General features: G+C 35.5%; 1 protein-coding gene across 2 annotated transcripts in view; it reads left to right on the forward strand.

Annotated features, from left to right (window-relative positions):
* SLC4A1 (solute carrier family 4 member 1 (Diego blood group)) overlaps window positions 1–14,011 on the forward strand; it is an 81,743-nt gene that overhangs the window by 14,083 nt on the left and 53,649 nt on the right. Inside the window, exons 4-5 of one of the 2 annotated variants that reach the window (XM_053700004.1) lie at window positions 4,482–4,524; window positions 12,318–12,415. The exons of the other annotated variant lie outside the window; for it this stretch is intronic. Coding sequence (XP_053555979.1) covers window positions 4,482–4,524; window positions 12,318–12,415 — 141 coding nt within the window. The remainder of the gene's footprint in view (window positions 1–4,481; window positions 4,525–12,317; window positions 12,416–14,011) is intronic. 2 annotated transcript variants of the gene reach the window in all.

Below are 14,011 nucleotides of genomic sequence, written 5' to 3' on the forward strand. Positions count from 1 at the left end.
TTGGTTCATTCACCCAAATGAGGATCTCCTTACACATGTTTAGATTTTGACATCTTATTGTCATTTATGTATTTAATCTGCCGGTACCACTGTACCCCTGTAGAAAACAAACAAACAAACTGACAGTTCTATTGTTATTTGAAATCAGGAATATTAAACCTATTGGGCTACAAGTGGAGTCAAAGTGCTAATTTATTGCACATTTTGAAAAATTAACCAGTGATTATAAGTGGCTGGTTATTGCTATCGTTAGCTCGAGGTAGCAATAAGCACTCCAAATGATAACCAGAGATCAGATCACTGGTTAATTTTTCAAAATGTGTCCCAATCGCCCCCAAACTTAAGTGTTAGGTTCCTGTTTTAAAGGGACACTGATCCCAATGTTTTTCTTTCATGATTCAGATAGAGCATGACATTTTAAGCAACTTTCTAATTTACTCCTATTAACAAATTTTCTTTGTTCTCTTGCTATCTTTATTTTAAAAGCAGGAATGTAAATCTTAGCAGTCAGTCCATTTAAGGTTCAGCACCATGGATAGCACTTGCTTATTGGAGGTTACATCTACCCACCAATAAGCAAGCATAACCCAGGTTCTCAACCAAAAATGGGCCGGCTCCTATACATCACATTCCTGCTTTTTAAATAAAGATAGCAAGAAAACGAAGAAAAAATGATAATAGGAGTAAATTAGAAAGTTGCTTAAAATTTTATGTCCGAATCATGAAAGAAAAAAAATTGGGTTTGGTGTCCCTTTAATAAAAAAAATTGTAGCATCTTTAATTTACAAAAAAAAAAAAAATAAGTGCACAAAGCAGTTTTTAAGGGTTAAAGATTGCAGGTGTGGGATGTTAGAGTAAAAAAACGGCACATTACATAGCTGTCTATGGGGTTTATTCTCAGGCTAACCTTTACTTTCAATACATCATCCCATTAACTCCACTAAGAAAGTGACCAGTGAAGCTTGTTTGGCTACAGTTCTTGACACCCTCACAAGGTTGTACACAGCACCTCTCCTAGTATTATGACAGATTGCTTTGTAAGCATATGTACATATGCATATATTAGGATTAGAATATAGGATACATATATCAGGAGTGTTTGCACATAGAGTGCCATTTAATTTGTGTTTTCCTAAATAAAAAGACACAAACAATAAGATTTCTGGAATATAGAGTCTGTCCCTACTCAAGTTGAGTGACATATAGAGGAAGCAGCTAGGGTGCAGCCAATCTCTTTTTACTCACCAAGGGTGATAGAGGCAAAGCCACTTGTTTTATGAGTTGAAAACAGTGATGTGCAGAGACACATATTTTCACTTATTTTTAAGACACTCCTTTCAGTTAAACTGGGAAACAGCCAGATGGAGGTATAGAAGGAATTAGACCCTTTCCAGGAGGACAGGACAGGCACAGCAGCAGTGAGCTGCCACACCCATTCTGCTTCAATCAAAGCTGTGTAAACAAGGCCTGTGTCATGTTGTCATTTTATACACATCTGAGAAGCAAAGAATGTCAGTGACATTGGAAGTTTACTGGAACTCACCAGAGGTCGCCCTGGGGGACTCAAAATCCTTAACCCTTTAGATTCAGAGGGAACAATTGTGTTCCCTGAAGCGAAATTAAGCTAGCTTTTAAGAAAGGAAAAACTAGATAACTGCTTCAACCTTAGTACAGCCGTCATATAAAACACAAAACTGTGTATTCTATTTTCTCTTCTACTTTTATTGATTTATGCCCTACTAAAACAGTGATTATACTTTATTGATTAGCATAGGCAATAGATAGACTTAAAGGGACAGTCAACCATAGAATTGTTATTGTTTTAAAAGATAGATAATCCCTTTATTACTCATTCCCCAGTTTTGCATAACCAACACAGTTATATTAATATACTTTTTACCTCTGTGATTACCTTGTATCTAGGAACCTTCTTCCAGCCCCCTGATCACATGACTGTGACTGTTTATTATCTATTGTCTTAAATTTAGCATTGTATTGTGCTAGATCTTAAATAACTTTCTGTGCCTGAACACAGTGTTATCTATATAGTACTTTCTGTCTCTTTGTGTTGAAAAGAGATTTAAAAAGCATGTGATAAGAGGCAGCCCTCAAAGGCTTAGAAATTAGCATATGAGCCTACCTAGGTTTAGTTTAAACTAAGAATACCAAGAGAAAAAAGCAAATTTGATGATAAAAGTAAATTGGAAAGTCAATTAAAATTAAAAGTCCTATCTGAATAATGAAAGTTTAATTTATACTTGACTGTCCCTTTAACTCACTCATGCACAGATAACTGAATTTTTCATGGGGGTTTAAAATGTTTTAGCCATAATAATATTAATGCAGACAAATACACATAATTATATAGCAAGTATTTTAATTCTAAACCAAGTACCTAGCAATTTGATTTAATTTTCATTAACTATGTGATATCTCCAGCGTCAAATGGCATCATATAAAGAAACGTCTTTTATCCTAAAAATGTGAGCTTTGACGTATGTGTTTAGTCTTTATAGAAAGGCACACACAAATTATTCCTTAAAATGTGTGGTCTAGAGGATTAAGGATTCATCATTGTCAATACTTTATGTAATATCTAGAAGCTCATGCTACCCCTCGTCTGAAAAATAAATGAATTATCTTTCAAGTTAAGGGCCTATAGATGATATGTTGATAAAGCAACACAGGTACAATACACCCCCACCCACACACACCTTTTATCACTTTTCAGCTGATGTGTTCTAATGCAAGTAATTTCCCTTTTAAAGGGACATTGTTCTCTAAAGTTTTAATGTGATTCCAATGGTCCATTTTACCCCCTGGAGTGTATTTATTTTTTTATAAACAGCTCCTTTTAGCTTTATTTTGTTAGTTAAAATAGCTAATTTTAATATGAATAACAAAAGTTTTCTCTGCAGAAATGCTATGTAAACTGTATATTATAGCACTAATTGATATCCCAGTTGGGGGTAGGAGGCAGCGATACTTTGTATCTAAAATAGCTGGTTGTGCTCATTAAACCCCCAGCCATAATTAGCATTTCAATACCTAAAATAGATAAAGTTAGCATATCTAATTTACTTGCAGGCTCAGCCAATTGTTATGGACATATTTTGGGGAACAACAGGTGTTGTTTTTAATGAGCAAAAACAGCTATTTCAAATACAAAATTAAACACAAAGAAACAATTTCCCATATATTTAACAAGTCATATGGAACACACTAAGGGGAAACAAATATTATAGTACAGTGTCGTCCCTTTAACATTGACAAGAAAATATAATGCCTCATTTTAAATGGGATATTCTCCTCTTTACAAATGGGTGTCACAGGTGGTTATATGGATGTTTGCTAATTAATGTTGGCTGAGAGAGAGGAATTGTTTCAGAACCTTTCCACTTATTTCTCTAAGATGGTTTTCTAGAGGGTAAAAAAAAACTTACTTTTTACTTCAGCTTATGATATACACAGGTTCAAATGCTCCTCAGTTTGAAAGAGAAGATTCTCTAAATTTCATTGATGGGACATGTGTCTGTTTATGATGGAGTGGGGATGAATTATGCTCTTTTTACTGCCTTTGGCCACAAATAAAATAAAAGCCAAGGTGGTATTTGCCTCTTTACCCTATGTGGATTCTCACTGTACATTAAAGGGACAGTATACTGCAAAATAGTTTTTCCTTTAATATATTTCCAATGACTTGGTATACCAACCTGCAGAATATAAAATGTATTAGAGACTGCATTTATTTTCAGGTTTATTTGTGTATATGAAATAGCTGATTGTGTGCTTTGAAACCACAGCCTATTACAATGGGTTGAGCTTGCAGGTAAAATCAGATCTCATTATGTTATCACTTTGTGTAAACACACTTGCTTCCTTATCTTATATTTGTCAATGGAACAATGGGAAGTTATGATTTTATTAGTTATCTCTTCTAGACTACACCCCAATGGGAGTGGGGATACCACAGGCTAAATCAGCTATTTTAAATGCCGAAATAAGGGTAATCAAGCTACTTATATGCATTTAATAGACTCCAGTAGGTAAAATGGATCATTGAGAACAAATTAAAGGGGAGAAATGTTTTGGGTAAACTGTCCCTTTTTAAGGTATTATTTTACTGAACATGGTGTATGAATCAGCAAAGAAATACAATTTATCTCCTGTAATGTCGATGTTAAACCTCACAAATATGCCGTATCATGATGAGGAAGGATCTTGGGCCTAAGGTAAATAATGAATATATGAATGACAATAAATGTGTAACAACAGTGGGCTTAATAAATACATTGGGCATTAGAACTGATGACATATGTTATTGAGCATCTTATAAATAACATAATTATATTTTGACTCAACAATATTACGACAGAAGTGACAGTGATACACCATTTGCACCTCATGAAGACTCAATTTGAAAAGGAAAATGTATTTATCTACTACTTCTGTAAGATCAGCACAGTCTTTGCTTTACGTAGGTCATGAGAAGAAGAGGAAGTCCCTACTGTACAAAGTCTTTCGGTGAGTCAGCGCTCAGTTTAATCAATCCTATAGGAAACTCGTGAACACTGACTGAGCCTGTCCTATTAATCTAGAGTCAGAAAGTTATTCTTTTGCTATATAACAATCTAATGCTATATGAGCCTGTTTTGATAAGGTGAAAGTCAGGAAATCATCCTTCATTATATCAAAACCCAAATCTGTCTGAGCCTATCCTGATTACTGACATTTTTTAAGTTACTCTGCATTAGTTAAAAACCCAGGGCTTTTTAAGCTTGTCCTGATAATGGACGTTCATGAGCTCATTTTAAAATAGTTAAAAATCCAACACTTTCTGAGCATGTCATAATGGACAATTTTGAGGTCACTCTGCATTACATAGAAGCCCAAAACTTTATGTCAGTCTGGTATAGTCAGCAGATTACAGTCTTCTACTGCTATAATATATTTTTGTTAACTTAAAAACTTTTGTAATGATAAATATAAGTTAAAATATAGATATATATTGCAATTATATAAAAAAATATTATATTACTTAAAAATATTATATATTATATATATTATAGATAGATAGATGATAGATAGATACATAGATAGATAGATAGATAGATAGATAGATAGATAGATAGAAGATTTTCTATATTTATATTATATTAAATTCAAATATTTATAAAATATGAATTAAGTTAAAATTTAAGATAAATATAAGTTAAAATCCAAATTACTTTGTAATTGTAGCCTTCCTTCCTCGATTATGAATAATTGTTTCTTAACACTTTAAATAATAATTTATATATATATATACATATATAATATATAATTTGGAGTAATTGTAGTAATCAATATTTGCAAGTTCCCTTATGCACACCCTCCAATGCAAATCTGGCAGCAACTTAGCAGCATGCCCGCAGTGAGATGTGACAGAAATGCTGTGCATACTCATTGTCATTTTTGAATGGTTGCGGCCAGTTGCAAGGTTGTAAAATTCAAAAATGTATAAAGTCTTATGAGAATCATGACATTTGGAAGAATGGGAACCACCTGGGCCCTCATCTGGGGTCAGTTGTTTGGTCTATGACAAAATGCCCAACTGTCCCTGGGGCTGTGTGAGGAGGATCTAAAATAGCCTGCAACTAGCATGAGCATAGGGTGCTATGTGTCTTCATTCACTTCTGTAGCACCTCTAACTAAAATCCCCAAAAATGTGCAAGTCTACTACTCTACACACAGCAAGGAGAGGGAATGGGTCACATACATCCCTATTGGATGGGGACCTCTTTCCACTCTTTTATATACCAGCGACTTATAATAAATTTCTTCTAGTGCCATCCTGATTTACATAAAACACATTTATCCCTTGCTTTCACTATTAGATTGCTATTATTATGGATTCAATCATTTATGTCAATTGTTTGCAAGCACCTATTTAGTACAAATCCTGCGGTATGTCCACAAATCCTCAAAAGTTTATATAAAACATATCAGAATTTTTTAAAGATATTTTAATATGTAAATAAAAGTAGTGGCAGCCGCATGCATTTTGAGGTGACTGCATGAAATGTAGAAGTCAGCAAGGCTGGATGTACACCGCAAGCTCCCCAGATTTCAGCTCAGGAATGTCAACACACCACTCTCAAATTACCCAGACTCTCATTTGTTACCATGCTTATACCACTCTACCCATTGTTCACCCTGGTCCACTACCTTTTGCTTGTTTCTAGGTTAAAAATATCTGTAGATAGGGTTGGTTCTAAAACAGGGGGTTTCAATTCTATTCTAGATTTTCAGAATTACCTTGGATGAGGGCAGGTTAATAACCATCGGCTAGATTGCAAGTTTTGCATTATGAGGGGTGTGGTACTAACTTGCACGTTATTGTCACCGCTCACTTTTCAGAAACCCGGCGTTAAAAGACAAGAAGTGAGCGTAGAGTAAAATTGAGCTCCATACCGCACTCCAATACCAGCACTGCTTAAGTCAGCGGTGAGCTGGTTTTACGTGCTCGTGCATGATTTCCCCATAGACATAAATGGGGAGAGCCGGCTGACAAAAAGCCTAACACCTGCAATAAAGCAGCGTAAAGCTCCGTAACGTAGCGCCATTGATTCCTATGGGGAAACACATTTTATGTTTACACCTAACACCCTAACATGAACCCCCGAGTCCAAACAACCCTAATCTTACACTTATTAACCCCTAATCTGCTGCTCCAGACATCGCTGTCACTATAATAAACATATTAACCCCTAAACCGCCGCACTCCCGCATCGCAAACACTAGTTAAATAGTATTAACCCCTAATCTGCCGTCCCTAACATCGCCGCCACCTACCTACATTTATTAACCCCTAATCTGCCGCCCCCAACGTCGCCGCCACTATACTAAATTTATTAACCCCTGAATCTAAATCTAACCCTAACACCCTCTATCTTAAATATAATTAAATTAAATCTAAATAAAACTTACTATTAATAACTAAATAATTCCTATTTAAAAATAAATATTTACCTGTAAAATAAGCCCTAAGCTAGCTACACTATAATTAATAGTTACATTGTATCTATCTTAGGGTTTATTTTAATTTTACAGACAAGTTTGTATTTATTTTAACTAGGTAGACTAGTTACTAAATAGTTATTAACTATTTAATAACTACCTAGCTAAAATAAATACAAATTTACCTGTAAAATAAAACCTAACCTAAGTTACACTAACACCTAACACTACACTACAATTAAATAAATTACCTAAATTAAATACAATTAAATAAATTCAATACAATTACCTAAATTACAAAAACCCCCACTAAATTACACAAAATAAAAAACAAATTACAAGATATTTAAACTAATTACACCTAATCTAATAGCCCTATCAAAATAAAAAAGCCCCCCCAAAATAAAAAAAAACCCTAGCCTAAACTAAACTACCAATAGCCCTTAAACGGGCCTTTTGCGGGGCATTGCCCCAAAGAAATCGGCTCTTTTAGCTGTAAAAAAAAATACAAACAACCCCCCAAAAGTAAAACCCACCACCCACACAACCACCCCCCAAATAAAACCTTAACTAAAAAAACCTAAGCTCCCCATTGCCCTAAAAAGGGCATTTGGATGGGCATTGCCCTTAAAAGGGCATTTAGCTCTATTGCAGCCCAAAGCCCTAACCTAAAAATGAAACCCACCCAATAAACCCTTAAAAAAACCCTAACCCCTGAAGATCCACTTACAGTTTTGAAGATTCGACATCCATCCTCAACGAAGCCGGGAGAAGTCCTCATCGAAGTGGCAAGAAGTCCTCAACGAAGCCGGAAGAAGTTTTCATCCAAGCCGGGAGAAGTGGTCCTCCAGAAGGGCAGAAGTCTTCATCCAGACGGCATCTTCTATCTTCATCCATCCGGCGCGGAGCGGGTCCATCTTCAAGACATCCAACGCGGAGCATCCTCTTCTTCTGACGACTACCCGACGAATGAAGGTTCCTTTAAGTGATGTCATCCAAGATGGCGTCCCTTAGATTCTGATTGGCTGATAGAATTCTATCAGCCAATCGGAATTAAGGTTGAAAAAATCCTATTGGCTTATGCAATCAGCCAATAGGATTGAGCTTGCATTCTATTGGCTGATTGGAACAGCCAATAGAATGCAAGCTCAATCCTATTGGCTGATTGGATCAGCCAATAGGATTGATGTTCAGTCCTATTGGCTTATTGCATCAGCCAATAGAATTTTTCAACCTTAATTCCAATTGGCTGATAGAATTCTATCAGCCAATCGGAATCTAAGGGACGCCATCTTGAAAGACGTCACTTAAAGAGACATTAATTCTGGAAGAAGACTTCATTGGAAGAGGATGCTCCATGCCGGATGTCTTGAAGATGGACCCGCTCCGTGCCGGATGGATGAAGATAGAAGATGCCGTCTGGATGAAGACTTCTGCCCGCTTCAAGGACCACTTCTCCCGGTTTGGATGAAGACTTCTCCCGGCTTCGTTGAGGACTTCTTGCCGCTTCGTTGAGGACTTCTCCCGGCTTCGTTGAGGATGGATGTCGGCTCTTCAAAACTGTAAGTGGATCTTCAGGGGTTAGTGTTAGGTTTTTTTAAGGGTTTATTGGGTGAGTTTTATGTTTAGGTTAGGGTTTGGGCCGCAATAAAGCTAAATGCCCTTTTAAGGGCAATGCCCATACAAATGCCCTTTTCAGGGCAATGGGGGAGCTTAGGTTTTTTTAGTTATGGTTTTATTTGGGGGGTTTGTTGTGTGGGTGGTGGGTTTTGCTGTTGGGGGGGTTGTTTGTATTTTTTTTCAGGTAAAAGAGCTGATTTCTTTGGGGGGGGGCTTTTTTTATTTTGATAAGGCTATTAGATTAGGTGTAATTAGTTTAAATATCTTGTAAATTGTTTTTTATTTTGTGTAATTTAGTGTTTGTTTGTTTTTGTAATTTAGGTAATGGTAATTTATTTAATTGTAGTGTAGTGTTAGGTGTTAGTGTAACGTAGGTTAGATTATATATTACAGGTAAATTTGTAATTATTTTAGCTAGGTAGTTAGTAAATAGTTAATAACTATTTAGTAACTATTCTACCTAGTTAAAATAAATACAAACTTGCCTGTAAAATAAAAATAAACCCTAAGCTAGATACAATGTAACTATTAGTTATATTGTAGCTAGCTTAGTGTTTATTTTACAGGTAAGTATTTAGTTTTAAAAAGGAATTATTTAGTTATTAATAGTAGGTTTTATTTAGATTTATTTAAATTATATTTAAGTTAGGGGGTGTTAGGGTTAGGGTTAGACTTAGGTTTAGGGATTAATGTTGGGGGGGCAGATTAGGGGTTAATAAATGTAGGTAGGTGGCGGCGATGTTAGGGGTGGCAGATTAGGGGTTCATAATATTTATTATAGTGCGGGAGTTCGACGGTTTAGGGGTTAATATGTTTATTATAGTGGCGGCGATGTCGGGAGTAGCAGATTAGGGGTTAATAATTTTATTATAGTTTTTGCGATGCGGGAGGGCCTCAGTTTAGGGGTTAATAGGTAGTTTATGGCTGTTAGTGTACTTTTTAGCACTTTAGTTATGAGTTTTATGCTACGGCTTTGTAGTGTAAAACTCATAACTACTGACTTTAGAATGCGTTACGAATCTTGCGGGATAGGCTGTACCGCTCACTTTTTGGCCTAAAAAAAAAAACTTGTAATACCGGCGCAATGGAAGTCCCATTGAAAAAAGACTATACGCAAATTGCGTAAGTTGATTTGCGGTAAGGCCAAAAAAGTTTGCGGGACAGCTGTACCTACAAGACTCGTAATAGCAGCAGTAGTAAAAAAGCAGCGTTATGAGCCTTAACGCTGCTTTTTTACTCATAACGCAAGACTCGTAATCTAGCCGCATGTTTACTAATAAGCTTATTTCACATGTGCTTCAGTTCAGATATTCTAAAGATCTGGCCTATTAGGGAGGTGGGAGGATTGGCATTGAATACCCCTGTTTTAGGCCATACAATCTGCTGATGCAAAAAGTTAACCACAAAACTAAAATATCAAGGGTACAGGAGATACAGAAACTTTAGTATCTGGTGTGTTTACAGCTATAATATATTTTATTACTTTGCTTCAGGAATTTTTATGAGTGTGTTGGTAAAATAATTTTTTGTTTATTTTTACTTTAAATTTATACAGAAGATGGAGAAACCTTTAACCCGCTGTACTTTATTTTACTTAAAGGGACATGAAACCCACATTTTTTCTTTCATGATTTAGAAAGAGAATGCATTTTTAAACATCTTTCTAATTTACTTCTATTGTCTAATTTGTTTTATTCTCTTTGCTGAAAAGCATATATAGATATGCTCAGTAGCTGCTGATTGGTTGCTGCACTTATAAGCCTCATGTGATTGGCTCACCCATGTGCATTGCTTTTTCTTCAAATAAGGATATCTAAAAAATGAAGCAAAATAAATAAAAGAATAAAATTGTAATGTTGTTTAAATTTGTATGTTCTATCTGAATCATGAAAGAAAGATTTTGAGTTTAGTGGCCCTTTAATCTATTATGATAATCTTTTTCCTTATGCTGTGCTGTACACCTCTGACTCTAAAAGATAAGGGCACTAGCAAATTAACATTTAAAAAATCTATATATTTTTTTAAAAAACTGTTTAATCTAATCTAATAAGACATATATTTATATTTTATTATTTCCACTTTATAAAAATGAGACCTATAGAAACATACAGGGACAGGCTCAGACAGCCCTCAACATCATGAGATCTGAAATAGTAAGACGAGCGAACAATAAACGTTGAGATGTGAACTGATTAACAGAGCTCAATAAAACCATTTTTAATTTGGCTTTTTCACTGAATTAACTAGCGTAGTTATATTAGGTAGAACAGGGTAAGTTGTCTACCTCTTGTTATTTATTAAATTACTAAAGGGGAAGATGCACTATACTTAACCTATATGCATTACTTTTAGGTTCTTTCCTCATCACATTTTTCATTTGAAGATATTTTCAGTGATTATATTTTATAATATTAAAAGTCTACTTAAAGGGCCATTATAGTGATAAAATAAATTGTTCTAATTTTTAGAGCATGTCTTGTAATTATTGGCGACGTTGCAAAGCAATGTGTTTAACCGCCATAAAATTGTTAAACGCTAAGTTAAAATATCACTTAGGACAGAAACTGCTGCTGATCTAATCAGCCATGCTAGTCTCAAACCTAGGTTACAAGACTAGCGCTGATGATTGGATCAGCGTCAGTTTCACTCACGACCAGCAGTGCTCTGCAAGTCCCAAACAACACTATGCGTTTAACTATTTTGCGGGCTTTAAACACCATTTAAAGAGCATCTTAAGCTATACTAGCATAGCCTTCAAGGTTTAAAGTGTACTTTAAACCTTGGAGTCTATGCATACAGTGTGTCCCTTCTTGACTAATCAAACTGATGCACATATACGTTTTTAACTACACAACCTATGGCCACTAATGTGCCTAGCACACAGGTCACCCATACTGTAAGCTAGTTTTATCATTTGTAATAAGCTGAGCAGTACAGCTAATGAGGAGTCATACAACCACCCCATTGGAAATGGGGCAGTCCTGCAGGTCAGTGTCACAGGTAATGGCTGCGCTACAGTCTTTCACTTTATGTTGTGTTTGTGAAGTAAAGACGCAGGAGCACACCTTGCTATTTCCAGTGGGTCAGGCAGTATGACTTGTCATTGGCGGCATCAGGCTGACATGTTAGAAATAAAAAAATAAATCCTAAGTGGTATAGACAGCCTGTGCCTTATCTACATTAGTAGACACAGCAGGAGTTGGATAACATATTCATGAGGATTTGATCAGTCAAGAAGGGACAAACTGTATAAATAGACGGCACACACTAGCTGTAGTATCCCTATCATTTTCTTAACTAGTTTAAATATTGACAAAAATTAGACTGATTTATACATATTATTAATATAATATGAGATGATGCAAGCAATATAATAATCGTTTACAGCTCATTATTGCTGATCAGAAAACACTTTGCTGATCCAAACATTTTCACATTTTTGCAAGTAAACCTGCACAATTCTGGGAAATAAGTGAATAAGGGGATATGTAAAAAAGTACAGTTTGTATGTCACATGCCTAAACAAATTATTAAATAGAAAGCACAAAGTCCAGGATCTGTTCTATATAAGTGCATCTTCCCCAAAACAGACAGTTGTGTCCCAATAAAAACAGACATTTTTTGTTTCCAACGGATAACTAGCGGGTCAATTTAACTAAATCTCTCCACTCTCCTCCTCCTGCGTGTCTGTTTTTCAGACACTCGGCGTACTGGGATTTGCAAGGGTCGTATGATCTGAACAGGAGGAGGCGCATGGAAGATAAACGGAAAGAAGGCACATACCGCATAAAGCAAAGTAGGTGACCTGTAGTCTGGAAACCAAATCTAGAAACCTTTAAGTTGGGTTCACCCAGAGATTCTTACAAATATAAAAAAATGATATTATATTGTATTTTATGGCATATTAGACTCATCAAAGTCTAAGATGCATCTAATTAGACTAAAAATTAAAGTAAAAAAATAAATATTTGGAGAATGGTTACTTCATGTTCCATTTAGTCTTTGAGGAACATATGAGAAGTACATTTTAATTTTCAATTTGATTCTAGAATCTCAATCTTTATAGACTATATAGTCTCATCACTTCCTAAGTAAATTTATTGTTTTAATTAAGTGTGAGCTTAATTTAAAGGTTTAAAAGATGCATAGGAAAGGGAGGGGCTGTACAGGAGATTCTATTCTAAACAACTTTGAGAAAGAGTGTTACAGAGAAGAGGAGAGAACACAGAAATACAAGACTAAAAAGCAAAAAAAATAAAAGAAGAAAATGCATAAAAAGGAGAGCCCAAGAATTTCAGCCATGGAATGATCATGACACACCTATACTGGAATATTGTTACTGTCAACACCAACCTTGCCCTCATCCTGCACAACATATTTGTATTTTAATTGGATCCCTGTATGTGATTTTAGTATCCAATGTAAATCAATCCAAGGCTGTTGAGGACTGCTTGTTTGAAATGTTGCATTTATTCATAGATACCATGCTGTCCTTATAGTTAAAATATATTGAGATAATAAATAGCACCATATCCCTTTTCAATAAATCAGGGGATGTCACTTTCTTAGTGAATTTAAAGAACAAAGCAGCTCAGCAAAGAAATGTCTAAAAATACATGTATTTGTCCATTGGGGTCCTAAACAATTGGGGCTCCATGTACTAAGCCGTCAATTCATCCGTCATTTTAGACACGGATAAACTCGCCGTTACTCGCCGCGGGCGAAATGGTGTCCGCTGTCACTATGTACTAATAATCCCCCAATAAATAGACAAGTCTAGCCCGCCGCGAGCAGTGGCGGATTATTGATAAATTTGACGTCTCGCTCGCCGCGACTAAGCTGATGTACTTAACTTTCAGTTGAATTGTCTGGCCAATTATTAACACGTGACATGCAAGGTGTCACGAACATCATAGTAGTCGCGGGAATAGAATTTTGCTCCTATAAAAGTTCAACTTATCTAAACAACTTTATTATTGTTCTAAATTTTTTGAAGAGTGATAACAGAGCGTTATTTTTGTAATATTTATTTACAATTTGGATATGGCTTCATCTGGATCTGATAATATATAAATATTAATATAAAAATAATTATAAAGATTGACAACTATACAATACAAATTTAAAATATAGATTACTCTTTAATTACAGTCGACAAATTTGGCGCAATTTATGTACATGGAAATGAGAGACAAATTAGACGCCAGTTATGCTGTACAATGCTGATATTACTGCCTTTTATATATGTCTAGACTGGCGTCTAGATTGACTTTCCTATTGTTTTGTACCTTGCCCGCCACCTAAAAGGTGGCGAGGCAAAAATAACGAGGTGGGACCGGAAATTGTAGCGAGCGGGCAAATAGATTTTTTAGTACATTCGTTTTTGGCGAGT

The sequence above is a fragment of the Bombina bombina genome, chromosome 1 (assembly GCF_027579735.1).
Source record: "Bombina bombina isolate aBomBom1 chromosome 1, aBomBom1.pri, whole genome shotgun sequence".
Taxonomy (NCBI): domain Eukaryota; kingdom Metazoa; phylum Chordata; class Amphibia; order Anura; family Bombinatoridae; genus Bombina; species Bombina bombina.